The 13,482-nt window shown below is 43.1% G+C and overlaps 3 protein-coding genes across 3 annotated transcripts; all 3 read right to left on the bottom strand.

Annotated features, from left to right (window-relative positions):
- Positions 1-8,426: 8,426 nt before the first annotated feature.
- Positions 8,427-8,903, bottom strand: LOC134177612 (OTU domain-containing protein 3-like). Its single transcript, XM_062644388.1, has one exon. The coding sequence runs from the start codon at positions 8,901-8,903 to the stop codon at positions 8,427-8,429; it is 477 nt and encodes a 158-aa protein (XP_062500372.1).
- Positions 8,904-9,079: 176 nt separating this feature from the next.
- LOC134177611 (ATP-dependent DNA helicase PIF1-like) lies at positions 9,080-10,159 on the bottom strand. The gene has a single exon (XM_062644387.1). It carries the CDS (start codon positions 10,157-10,159, stop codon positions 9,080-9,082), a length of 1,080 nt encoding a protein of 359 aa, XP_062500371.1.
- Positions 10,160-10,299: 140 nt separating this feature from the next.
- LOC134177610 (uncharacterized) lies at positions 10,300-12,214 on the bottom strand. The gene is made up of 2 exons (XM_062644385.1): positions 11,032-12,214; positions 10,300-10,988 (listed from the first exon to the last, which is right to left on the bottom strand). Exons 1-2 carry the CDS (start codon positions 12,212-12,214, stop codon positions 10,300-10,302), a joined length of 1,872 nt encoding a protein of 623 aa, XP_062500369.1.
- Positions 12,215-13,482: the final 1,268 nt, after the last annotated feature.

The following is a 13,482-nucleotide window of genomic DNA, read 5'->3' as shown; positions in this document are numbered from 1 at the left end:
TACAAAACTTTCATTAGTTCTCTTCTGAAGAGCTCTATTAAAAGGGATGGCATGTACGTGGCCTCGCCCTCTAGCAACCTGACGACCCGGCTCTTCACATACAAGGCAGCTGAACTTGCCATTGTGATGATTCATGCAAAGCATGTCAGCTTTGACTGGCAAGTCTGCCGTACACACTAGTGCGTTGTCGCTGCAAGTCACTCCTTCTTCCAGACCACATGGCACAAATTTCAAACCTGTATTGTACAATTTGCTGAAAATCCGCCGTAAATTATATCAACTCAATTAAATCATCTAGTAATACCTGTTTGCGAAAGATCATTCATATTGCGTATGAATAGCGTCAACATAGACGTTAGAGGGACCTTGCCTTGGCCTTACCACAGTCCACACAAGATCGTATTTCTTCTCAAGAACCTAAATATTTTTTACTAATTAATATCTAAATGTAATTTATTAAATAAATAATTTTAATTAATAATATTCGAACTGTTCGTTATTTTTCATGTTTTAGATGAGACTAGCAGAGACTCGCTAATCTCATTCGGAAGGAATAAATTAGTGCAGTGCATGAATGTAGAAAGATACACTACAAGTATTTACACAGTAACACACTAGTACGCAAGACTAATTTGTAATCGAATCAAATAATGATAGAGTTTAAGCTAACGCTTGAATTTGTATACCTCAGGTTTGGCGAAAGCTCATTCATAATAGCATACAAGGGCCAGATTTTTGTAGCGGATGACTTGTACAGCTGTACTCCGTCGCAGTTGAACAGTAGCGAAATAACGTTGTTTTTTGCTAGGGACAAGTTCATAATTTCCTTGTAGCAATTGCCATTTCGAATGTCACACCTATTGCTACTCAAATTTTTCACAATGTCTTTCCAAATGTCCTTTTCTAGAAAACAACGATTTTGAATGGCGTTAATTAATATTTTTTGATATGTAAATAATTGTTCGTACTCTCAAGAAGACTCCGTAATTGTTCTTCTACGGACGTTACTAAAACAAAAGATTTCCTTCTACGAAAACACTGCTCGTCCTCTCCACCTTTGTAGCGTAAGCTAAGAGTGTATACAATAATGCAAATGTTAATTTAATTGTATCAGTCCAGAAAACGCTACACATGAACACTCTCTCGCACGTACATACACACACACACACACACACACACACACACACACACACACACACACACACACACACACACACACACTCACACACACACACACACACACAAAACACACACGCACACACACACACAAAACACACACACACACACACACACACACACACATTACACACGCACACGCACACGTACACGCACACGCACGCACACACACACACACACACACACACACACACACACACACACACGTGCATGGATGCATGGCCACACACAAAACTAACATAACTAGTAAATGCTCGGTTAGCATTGTGTTTGACGAGCGATGGTGTTCTATCTTTACCTATTGAGTGATAATTCGTGTAACAATGGTTGCGTTACGTGGCAATAGTTTCTGTCAAACAAACGCGGTAACTAAGGAAACAGACTTTCAGTTGCTCTTCTATAGTATTTGGCGTTCAATTATCCGAATTGGGCGTTCAATTATCCGATTCAGGCGTTCAATTATCCGTTCCTTACGGCTGTTGTGCAATATCATGGAAAACTGAATAACTTATATAGTCTGCGGTTGGGCAGCTGCTCAAATATCATCATTCATCAGCTGTATAGACGCAATAATTTGTAATTAATCTTGACTTTAGCGTGAATTTTTAGTGTGTGTTGTAGGATATCTTTCTTTGGACTAATCTTGGTGTCCCACGTTTCCGCGGAGGCCTAACTAAGCTGTTGTGAGCGAACTAAATCTACATATCTAGGAAGCCTACAACAACGGTTTTATCCCGTCAATCGTGGTGTAATTCGCATATTTTGTAAACCGCGCGTCCTGCGTGATACCATGCAACAGTCCATCATGCGTCTTAGCAGGTTTTTAGCTAATCAAGAGCTCGAATTTCACTACTTCGCCTTCTCACTTTTCTTGAATCAATCATTTATTGGTCAGCTGAAACGTGAGTGAGCATCATAAAAAGACGTCATGAAAGAAATGTGCGCCGTTTTGACTTTACGTATCAGTCTGAAACAATTATTTCTATAAATTTAGTACTTCTAAGACAGAAAACATTGGATAATTGAATACCTGAGTCGGATAATTGAATGCCCGAATCGAATAACTGGACGCCCAAATCGGATAATTGATTGCCTGAATCGGATAATTGAACGCAAAATACTATAATCGTCTTCAATTTTTCGTTCACGCTTCAATTGTCTCACTGGTTTACTAAGATAGTCGCGTAACAATGGTCATAATTTCTGTCAATGTAACGCGCGGAAACTCAAAAAACAGACTTTTCTCTTCTTTTAGCTTTTCCTTTCCATCCCGTTTGTCACGTATCAGTCTCCTTTGCTCTTTAGTCGCGTAATGGAGCAAAATCGAGAGTCGTTTTACTCTTCTCGCCAAAAAATTACAATTAAGTCGACCCCTCGAAAAGGGTCCCTTGCTTCAATTTTAGCGCATATGTTACGGAGTCAAAATTGCATTCATCTGGCATCGTCGTTTTGTCGATCCGCCTTTCCGTTTTGCCGTAAATCCATATGACAAGTGCTGACGTACGCATATAAATATATAAATATATAAATATATAAATATATAAATATATAAATATATAAATATATAAATATACAAGTAAATGCTCGGTTAGCATTGTGTTTGGCGAGCTATGGTGTTCTGTCTTTGCCTATTCTCGTAACAATGGTTGCGTTCCTAGCAATAGTTTCTGTAAAACAAACGCGAGAACTCAGGAAACAGACTTCAGTTGCTCTTCTATAGTATTTTGCGTTCAATTATCCGTTGCTTACGGTTGTTGTGCAACTAAACTTACATAGTCTGCGGTTGGGCAGCTGCTCAAATATCATCATTCATCAGCTGTATAGACGCAATAATTTGTAATTAATCTTGACTTTAGCGTGAATTTTAGCGTGTGTTGTAGGATAATTTCCTTTGCACTAATCTTGGTGTCCCACGTTTCCGCGGAGGTCTAACTAAGCTGTTGTGAGCGAACTAAATCTACATATCTAGGAAGCCTACAACATCGCCTTGCTCCGTCAATCGTGGTGTAATCCGCATACTTTGTAAATCGCGCGTCTTGCGTGATACCATGCAACAGTCCATCATGCGTCGCAGCGGGTTTTTAGCTAATCAAGAGCTCGAATTTCACTACTTCACCTTCCCACCTTTCTTGAATCAATCATTTCTTGTTCAGCTGAAACGTGAGTGAGCATCTTAGAAAGACGTCATGAAAGAAATGTGCGACTAAAATAATTATTTCTATATTCGGTACTTCTAATTAGAACAGAACATCGGATAATTGAATGCCCGAATCGGATAACTGAACGCCCAATTCGGATAATTGCTTGCCTGAATCGGGTAACTGAACGCTGAGTTCAGATAATTGAACGCAAAACACTATAGTTGTCTTCAATTCTTCGTTCACGCTTCAGTCGTCTCACTCGTTTACTGAGATAGTCGCGTAACAATGATCGCATAGTCACGTGACAATGGTTGCGTAGCAATAATTTCTATCAAAGTAACGCGCCGAAACTAAAAAAACAGACTTTTCTCTTCTTTTAGCTTTTCTTTTTCATTCCGTTTGTCACAAATCAGTCTCCTTTTCTCTTTAGTCGCGTAAGGGAGCAAAATCGAGAGTCGTTTGACTCTCCTCGCCAAGAAATTACAATTGAGTCGACCCCTCAAAAGAGGAATCATGCTTCAATATTTAGCGCATATGTTACGGAGTCAAAATTGCATTCATCTGGCATCGTCGTTTTGTCGATTTGTCTTTCTGTTTTGCCGTAAATCCATGTGCTGACGTACGTATATATATAAATATATAAATATATAAATATATAAATATATAAATATATAAATATAATATATCTCGAGCTCAATTGACATGACAAGAGAAAGGCTCGCTTCGCTCGCCAATAAATATATAAATATACTAGTAAATGAAGCTGTGTTTACACCCTCGCTTCAGAGCTACAAGCGTGTGTTTCTGTGTTTGTGTGCGTGTGTGTGTGTGTGTGTGTGTGTGTGTGTGTGTGTGTGTGTGTGTGTGTGTGTGTGTGTGTGTGTGTGTGTGTGTGTGTGTGTGTGTGTGTGTTATTTGCGCACAAGTTGAGTTGTGTTGCAAAAGGTAACGTTCTTAGCTAGGCATACGGCGTCACGACCTCCGTTTGCGATGTGCAACGACATAATTTGTAATTTGTATTATTTTAATAGCTAACAGTAATTACAGAATCAAACACACACACAGGAATTAAAAATGTAAAGTCATAGTTTTGGCAGAGAAATAGTAACGAACTCCGTCCTTGTTTCCTCCTCCTCTTTCTCCTCCTCTTCCTCCTCCTCTTCCTCCTCCTCTTCCTCCTCCTCTTCCTTCTCCTCTTCCTCTACCTCTGTATACGTGAAAAAACAAATTAAGCACAGTTCCAGACGCTGTGTTATTAATTAATTAGACACACCTCTGTTGCCGACGCCGTTTTGCTGGCTGTGCATCTGTCTCAGTCTCCTTATCCTTTGTAGCCGTCTCTTTCACTAAATCTGCCTCATTCTCCCTATCCGTCTCTTGAATACCTGTCTCAGTCTCCTTAGTCGTCTCTTCCTCCGTAACCGTCTCTACATCTTTCTCCTTAGAATTAGCCGTCTCTTTCACCGTCTGTTTCTTGCAGTTTTTCCCTTTCTTTCTACCCTTTTGTATATCTTGATCCACATCCATGGCATCCATGTGTCTACAATTACCAAACCAAGATCCAATCTCCAGTACGTACCTAGGCGTACACCACACGCGTAGATAGAAAAAGTGCACGTACCTCTCGATGAAGAATGATTCAACCGTCTGATGCACCGTAGTTATATAAGCATCATTTCCCGCACTTTTGAATTCATTCAAAAATCAGCTGACACATTCACTCATTATAATATTTAGAAAATGCATCGAATGAAAACATCGCGTTGAACTTATCTTGCTAGGAACATGTAGCACTTTGTTTGCAAATCTCTAGATGTGTGTTCACTACCAACGCATAGCTACTAAGATCAATTAGGCAATCATGTTCGTTGGTCAGCTCCGCTGCTAGTGCTACTCAGCTGCAGCGAGTAGAAGACGGATCGGATCGAAATGCTACAGTAGTGCGAACCTGAGCGGACGCCGTGCCTGCTAGGTGACCAATAGGATGTAGTCACATGTGATACGCTTGCATTTCATATCCGGGGTGTTGTGACGGAATCTTGTAACCATATTGATGTCTGAAAGCGTGGCGATCGTTTCCGTTTCTGTTTCTACAGTATTGTGCTAATTATTTTTTTACCAAGCGAACTCTATAAAAATAGTTTTTTTGAAACACCATACTTACGCGAACCATTCTGGTCTAGTGTGGACACGTAAGCTAGGATCTGCGAATGATTACCAGCCGAGGTAGATGTCATTTAATTAATTAATTAATTAAAACCGTTCCCATGCATGTATTGAGTTTCCACCCGTCTCGTAAACTGTTTGTACTGTTATGGTCGTCGACTGCTTCTTCCACCGACCGTAGACAGGATAAAAGCCGGCGCTACCACCCCAACGAATTTGTCTCAACTCCTCTTGTCAAGGGTGGTGTAGTCTCGCATAGCCAGACATTCTCCACCTACATCCTTCCGGCGAGATATAGTCTGGGGAAATGCTCAGACAATTCTTGTTCTACACTCCCCACCAATCATGGAGGATACAGACCTCTTTATAGACAGCAGGAGGTATAAGTAGGTGTCACGCAATCGCATTCCGCTCATTTCGCTTGTGTTATGCATGTGAACATACACTAATTAGATATCCTTCACCGATCGACGTTATATCTATTGTCGTGATCTTGTGAGTCTGATGTAAGAAGCATGGGACGTGCTTTTGTTTATACTCATGACGCTCTTTCGCCGTCCGTTAGTCTTATTCAGTTGCTGCTCGTTTTAGCGTGTTGACGGGTCGAGGGACTAAAAACGCCTCTCGATCAAGCAGCATGATCATCATGGCTGTGGGAATTCACGCTTTTTTCTGTCTCATTATTGCGCTGCTGTGTTCGACACGCTATTCGAAGTCCACAAGACTGCAAACTATCTACAGTAAAAAGTGTACGGTACTTTCTACGGAACTCATTGAATCATGTGAACCAGATCCCTAGTGCTGTCTATAGTTGACCAATTCTAGACTTTCAACTGGTACATCCATACAAAACTGAAAGGAAAACTGAGGTTCATGCATACGCCATTCCCACTCTTAGCCTGCCCATTAGAAAACGTGTATTAGTAAGCCAAAGTACAGTAGATGGCAGCTGCCATCTAATCCCTGCATCAGTTACGTGTTCATTGTAATCAACATACTTGAATAGCATAGCACAATACTTTAATCCTCAGTCAACATAAATGCATTCAGCAGCTGCCAACACCACCTCTGAGTAACTCGGCAACATACTAAGAACGCAACCATTAGCTGTCACAATTCATGCAACAAAAGGAGGCTGTAGTTCCACACAATTGCTATAGAAACAATTTTAACAATTATTGTACTACTCAGTACTGTATCATCATAGTCTGTGACATCAACAATGTAGTGTGGAAAGTACAGTAACTGCACCAGTCAAGTTAGCCAGCACAAGATGCTGTTACACGTGTACAGTACCATCAAGGAGGTGTGACTGGATTTTGACAGACACCCACAGAGGGCACAGACCATTGATGCATCTTAAATGGCTTCTCAGTAGCATGTTGACCGAGCAGCAGTTGTCACAACAGGAACAGGAACAGGTGCAGTCACAGGCAACAGTTCAGCAGCAGTAGTAGCAGTAGGAGTAGGTGCAGGAGCGGGAAGAATCGGCTGTGGGGCAAAACGACATTCGCAAAACAACTGTACCAGTTGACGTGTGATAGCAGTGTGAAAGTCAAGATGAGACATCTTTGTATCGGGATTAAGCTGTTCAAATAGAAGGATGCTATTGACTATGCAGTGTCCACAACGTTATAAAGAAAAACATATTATTATTATTGAATTGTTGCTCACGTGACCGGTTAAGCTCGATTGTTGATCTTTTTCTCATCTTGGCATACATCTCACCAGTACTTGATAAGCCAACAATGCGACAATATGAAAGAAGAAAGAACTTGAGCTGATAAAAAGTTCCATAAGAAAAGTTGAACAGATCTTGTAGAATAGGAGGATCGTGTCAGGTGAGAGGTCACGTGGGACTTCCCAGTACAGAATGTTGAGGTTGAGAGGTGCTGTAAGTCACATAAAAGTGTGTCAAAATTGTATCTTTCTTCCAATACTTCAAACACCTGTACGACACAGCTGAAACTGAGATGTCAGTAACACTCAATTATAGCATACATCTCACCAATATTTGATAAGCCAGCATTGTAACAATATCAAAGAGGAAAGAGCTTGAGCCGACAAAGTCCATAAGAAGAGTTGATCAGATTCCATTGTATATGCCAAAATGTTGCCAAATAGACCCAATCAAATTAGCTCCTCTCCAATATTTCAAAGACAACTCTACAACACAGAGACAGTTGCATATCAATAATACTCAATTACATGTAGCATATATCTCACCAGTATTTGATAAGCCAGCAGTAACAGTATGAAAGAGGAAAGAATTGAGAAGATAAAAATTCCATAAGAAAAGTTGATCAGATTCATAATAAAAAGTTTATGAAATTTGTGTGAGTAAATACTTGCTGATTACATTCGGCAAGTGTTGTGAGACCTCTGGCTAGCATGGATCGATCAGGGTTCTGCCCGCGGTAGTCGGAGGTGGTCAGGCCCGACCATCACTCAGCAAACACCGACCATCATTCCACATGTTCCGACCATGCTAGTGGTTTACTTGCTGCAATGGATGGCAGACATCTATCCTTGCCATATTATAAACGTGAGACTGGGCAGACTGTTGATAGAAGTTGCACTTTTCTTAGTCTGTTTTTTTCAGATTATAGACCATCAGCAGTGAAATACATTCTGTTTGATGTTTTTTTGTCTGAAATAAATCATGCCCCTTAATGCAGCAGATACCCGACCACCATTCCTGGGCAGAACAGTGATCGATAATAGTGCACCAAGTCAATTGACTCACAACCAATCACACTCAAGTTCAGGTCTCTGCTCTCACGTGTGCATGACCATGAACCTGTTGCTCAGACAGAGCAGCTAGTCATCAACTATGAAATTACCTGGGAAGCAGTTGGCCTCACCGGCCTTTAGTGGCAAATTGTATGTCTTTGCAAAGGCAGTGACTGCAAACGATCTAGAGTAACACGTGTACGGTACCTTCTAAGGGACTCGTTGAATCACGTGAACCAGGTCATAGTGCTGTCTATCATAGTTGACCAACTCTATACTGTCAACGGGTACATCCATAGGAAACTGAAAAGAAAACCGAGGTTCATGTGTATGCCATTCCCACTTTTGGCCTGCTCGATAGAAAACGTGTATCGGTAAGCCAAAGTAGGTGGCAGCCGCCATAATTTCTGCATCAGTTCCCCATGTACCCTGCTTTGACATTGACTCAACGTGTTCATTGTAATCGCCATCTACGTAGACAGCAAATGAAACAGCGCGTTCCCTCATGAACTCTACGATCTGCTCTCTGTAAGTTAGGTGGTATCGTTGTGACCCCATAAGAGCTTGAGAAAAGCATTTGAATAGGCAATCACCCCTTCCCCCTACTTGAATAATTTCTCGATTTTGTACAGAGAGCAGATCGTGTGCTTCACTGCGTGAAGACTGACATCTACCGCTATTTGACATTGCGGGTATCGTCCTCGGAGTCGCACAAGTAACGTGCAATGACCCAGTTTCCATTAGGTCAACATTACCCTGACTGCTGCCCACTAAACAGTGGCTTTCTGCTTGCTTGCACGCCAATTTTTTCTAAATGTTTGGCTGCAAGCCTGCGCTCTTCGTTCTTTCTCACTTGAACGTTCTTATTTTTTTGCAAGACTCTTCAGCCGCTCGAAAGCAAACGGCTGTAAAAGACAGTCTTGTAAACGTTTTACACGTGACAAAGCGACAAAAGAAAGTCCCACGGCAAATTTCTTTTTACCCAGGTCTATCACAGGTCGATCTAAAGTAAGACCTTGCGATTTGTGTACTGTGATTGCCCATGCCAGTTTAAGTGGAAGCTGTTGGCGTGACATCTCCCTATTTCCTGTTCTCCACGATCGACTGATGGGTGCAATGGGAACGCATCTTTCGCCTTCCCATGTGGGACCATTGTATTTGTCAAAATGCACCACAACAGCAATCGGAAGGTCAGGAGGTCCACCAGAACGATACGGTATAGCCACAATCGTTCCCATGCTCCCATTTACTAACCCTTGCTCTGTCCACAGATTGGAGGACAACATAACACGGGCACCTTCGCATAAGACTACACTCGCATGAAGACCCCCAGCGTCATCTTCACTGGCCTTTTTGGCCTCAGCACAATTGTGTATAGCCTTGATGTAGGCAATAGGCCTGCCTAGCCGACGTAGGTAAGCGACGTTGTATTCGGCCACCTCTTCCACTGTTGAGAATAATCGAATTGCTTCATCAAACAGCGTCAAATTCTCTCTATGTACCCGTGCCGACTCAATGGTACGGGTCATAAAAAGTTGCCAGTCATTTTCAGTGACGGCAGCATTTCTTAGTCGCAGAAGGGCCTGTCTGAATCTGATTTGAGCATCATCACTGCCGGACTGCCTCATAACTTCGGTCAGCACTACCGACTCCGTAAATTCTGTGTACATGGCTCTACCTAAATTCGACAAAATACCCTTCGAATCTGCGACATAGAGTGGAGTGTCTCCCACCGGAGGCAACTGTCCAAAGTCTCCGACCAGTACCAAGGACATACCACCGAAAGGCTCAGTAGCATGGTCAGGACGTGCCTGGCACAACCTCTGATGTATTATGCTTAGCTGACGTCGACCAATCATTGACATTTCGTCTATAATTACATAACGACATTGCTTTAACTGTTCCTGCAGATTCTGTAGTGCAGTACCACGCAATTCGATCATTACTTGCCGTAAAGTTAAGAGGCAGTTTTAACAAAGAGTGCAATGTTCTACCATTCACATTAAATGCTGCTACCCCTGTCGGAGCAGCGACACAACATGCACCTCTGAGTAGAGAACGGAAGCATCCGATAAGATACGAATTACCGGTACCAGCCGTTCCACATATGACACATCGAAGTGGATCCGGCGACAGACCCTGGTTTAAGTTTTTCGAAATGGCATTTGACAATGTCATATGCAACTCGCTGATTGCCTAGTAAGAAATCAGGATTATAGTCGCACAGGTCAACGTTCTGATCAACTACACCGTGTTCAGATTTATTACGAGCAATAAATGTTATGGATTCTTGGGCATCAGGAAAATTCACAGCAGATGCTGTCCAATCGGTATTACTATCAGAACCCTGTTCGTTCTCTGGAGATTCTGAAAAGTCAGCATCTAACTGACACAATACCATCCAGTCTTCTACTGCGTGCCATCTATTATTGCACGTACCATTTTCATCAACATCGCAGGGTGCTAGATTGTCACCGTCGATTTCTACTTCGTCGCGATCTGTTGTCCTTTCAACGTCCTGAGCAAAACAAATCCGACGAGTCAGGTCGTCAGAACAATAGCCCTGCCATTCTTCCCACGAAGCAACTGTACTACCACCAAAATCAGCGGTCAGTTCTTCTGGGCAGCGAAAAGGTTTATATTTTACCAGCTGCCTAGAGCAGTAAGTTTCATACTTTTCCAAATCATTTGGAAGTGCAGCCTTTACTTCAGGAACGTAACGAATGACAGCCTTTTTGTTGCGTTTGACAAGACGCCCCTTTTGAAATCGTACTGCGTGACAAAGTCATCAAAGCAGAGATTTCAAATTCGTTACTTTTTGGCCTGTTTACGAAGTGCTCCATGGCACTTGAAATTGTAGCCTGCTTATCTTGTGCCACATCGACTTCATGCTGACCATCAACGTTTACACGTAAAATCGTTCTACTGCATACTACTAACTTCTCACCCGTAAGGTGATGGCACGTTTCCTGTACCGAGTAGTCATGCTCTACTGCAGACCTTGTCATTAGCTTTTGGACGGCTTTCTTTGGATGATCATCGTCTTTCAAGTCCTCTACTATAACTTCGAAAGTCTTTTTTAGAGGTTCAGACATGCCTTCACTCTTGCTGGCATATTTGGTCATGTACTTAGACACCATTTCTGCATTGACACACACCTGCATGTCAACATTAGCCCGCCAGCCTGTCAATTGAGCCCGGTTATGCCCATTAATGCGAGAATCATTTCGCCGCGTAACAAGCTCTGGCAGCTTGTCTTGTAGTTCAAAATGTGTTCTACTTGACAAGACTTTGGGAAACTTAAAACGGCACTGTAGCTCGTTTTCACTGCCATGATCGTTGTCTCCTGCTAGGGCAGAGGTCCTCTTACGTTTAGCACGGCGAAGACAGTAAGCCGTTGAGCATTTCGTATGCCTCTGCACATTGGCTATTAGTTCAGCATAATCCTGCTCTTCGTCGGTCACATCTCTATGTCGTTTGTGACAGGGGTGCATTTCTGCTCGAGGCATGTGACCCTCTCCCGTTTCATTCAACGTGGGATTCCACGTAGTTACCAGGGCATCAGCAAAGTCATACACCTCCTGTGCAATGTCCTCTGCCCTTCTCATTTTTTCGCTAGTGGCTTCGGCTTCGCCCGACTCGGATGCTCTGTGCATGCATGCCCACTCTGAACTTATCTTATCAGAATGTGGAGCATCGGCCAGCCATGCCACACCATGCAAATGAGAACTCCTTCTGTGCTGATACTCAATGCGTGCCCAGAAATCTACAGCACCAAGACTGTTTTGCAAAAAGTATCGCATAAATTTTTCTGCTCTGTGCAAAAAGAACCAATCGGTCAAATGAGGATTTTCAATGACCGCCTTTATTCTCTCACTGGCCCTGTCTTGGTTAGCGTTTGGCCGATAGTGACGCATCAAGTCCTGAAGCTCTGGCCATTGAGTATCAGCAGCACTAAGCGTAAAGAATATTGTTGGCATGCCTAGTGCCTCTTGCATGGCCGCTAGGTTTAGTCTTTGAGTACACCAGTACTGTCTAGTTCCATGCAAAGAACTACTAAACCTCATTACTCGAGATACAAACGAAGTCTCACCTCGATTAACCATCTCCTTCAGTTCTTCCACGCTCAGATGGTTTTCACCAATTCTCTGTTTGACAAACACACTGTCTCGAGAGCTCGCCATCTCATCATGGTGTTCAGTGCAAAGTAACGAAATCTGGGATGCTGCGCAAACTGTCCGTCACGATAGCGAATGAGATGCTTCGAGTACTGACCGAGCGTTAGCCGTCGCTGTCTCGGCGCCAGATACTCACCGGCACCCGTCGGAAACAGAGTAGGAAACGCTCTGCTCCAGTAACCTTCCGAATTAAACTCGTCGATCAACTGATTGGTAATAGCGGGCCAATCGACGACAGTAGCCATCGCCTGATCATTATTTACAATCTGATCAGATACGGATGACTGCGCATGCGCGACACGTGCACTACACGTAAGGGCACCTTCATTCACCGAATCGCGAATGATATCGTTCTCACACTTACCCGTACCTAGCCGAGGAAGCACTGTTCGCTGCAGTGGCAAGTCCTTATCATCAGACGAGCCTTCTTGCTGAAATTGCTCGTCTACGTTAGCGTCATCGCTAGGGTCTAGTCTGGCTAGGTCATCGTCCTCAATCACTTGCAAGTCGGACAACGTACCGTCTTCTGGCAACGCGTCTACGACGTCGTAGTCTATCGTTACGTTAGAATAGTAACGGTTATTGCGTATGAGCCAACGAAGAGCTTCCAATACTACAGCACGTCTGACGCGGAAATCTCGATGACCACCAGACTTATCCTTTCGCCTGATGACGACCACACCTACCGACCGTCCAGTACGTGGCAACGCGGTAGCTACAGACTGAACGTCTTGCGGTAGACAGATAACGTGCCCTTTGTATCCGTACTGACCGTACGGTAAAATGTAGGTCTACATCATCGGCATGATCCGAGCGATGAGCATTTCTTCAACAACCGACAAGCGAGCGAGACATTCTGGTACCGGCCCCGGTATCGCGTTGTTCTCGATAGAGAACAATTTAGGAAGGCCCTTGTCTCTCTGGCAACGATTACATATAGACAACTCACCTTGTACGCAAACTTTCATCGAAGGCCACGCCTCACGACAAACGTCACATTCCGAGAAATGCAACGTAGAAATTTCGCGATGAAAGCGAACCAAATTTGCTTGTACCTTCTGCTTGAAGGCGTTCGTGTTCCAACTACG

The sequence above is a fragment of the Corticium candelabrum genome, chromosome 3, assembly GCF_963422355.1.
Source record: "Corticium candelabrum chromosome 3, ooCorCand1.1, whole genome shotgun sequence".
NCBI lineage: Eukaryota > Metazoa > Porifera > Homoscleromorpha > Homosclerophorida > Plakinidae > Corticium > Corticium candelabrum.
This window is presented reverse-complemented; position numbering and strand designations above follow the sequence as displayed.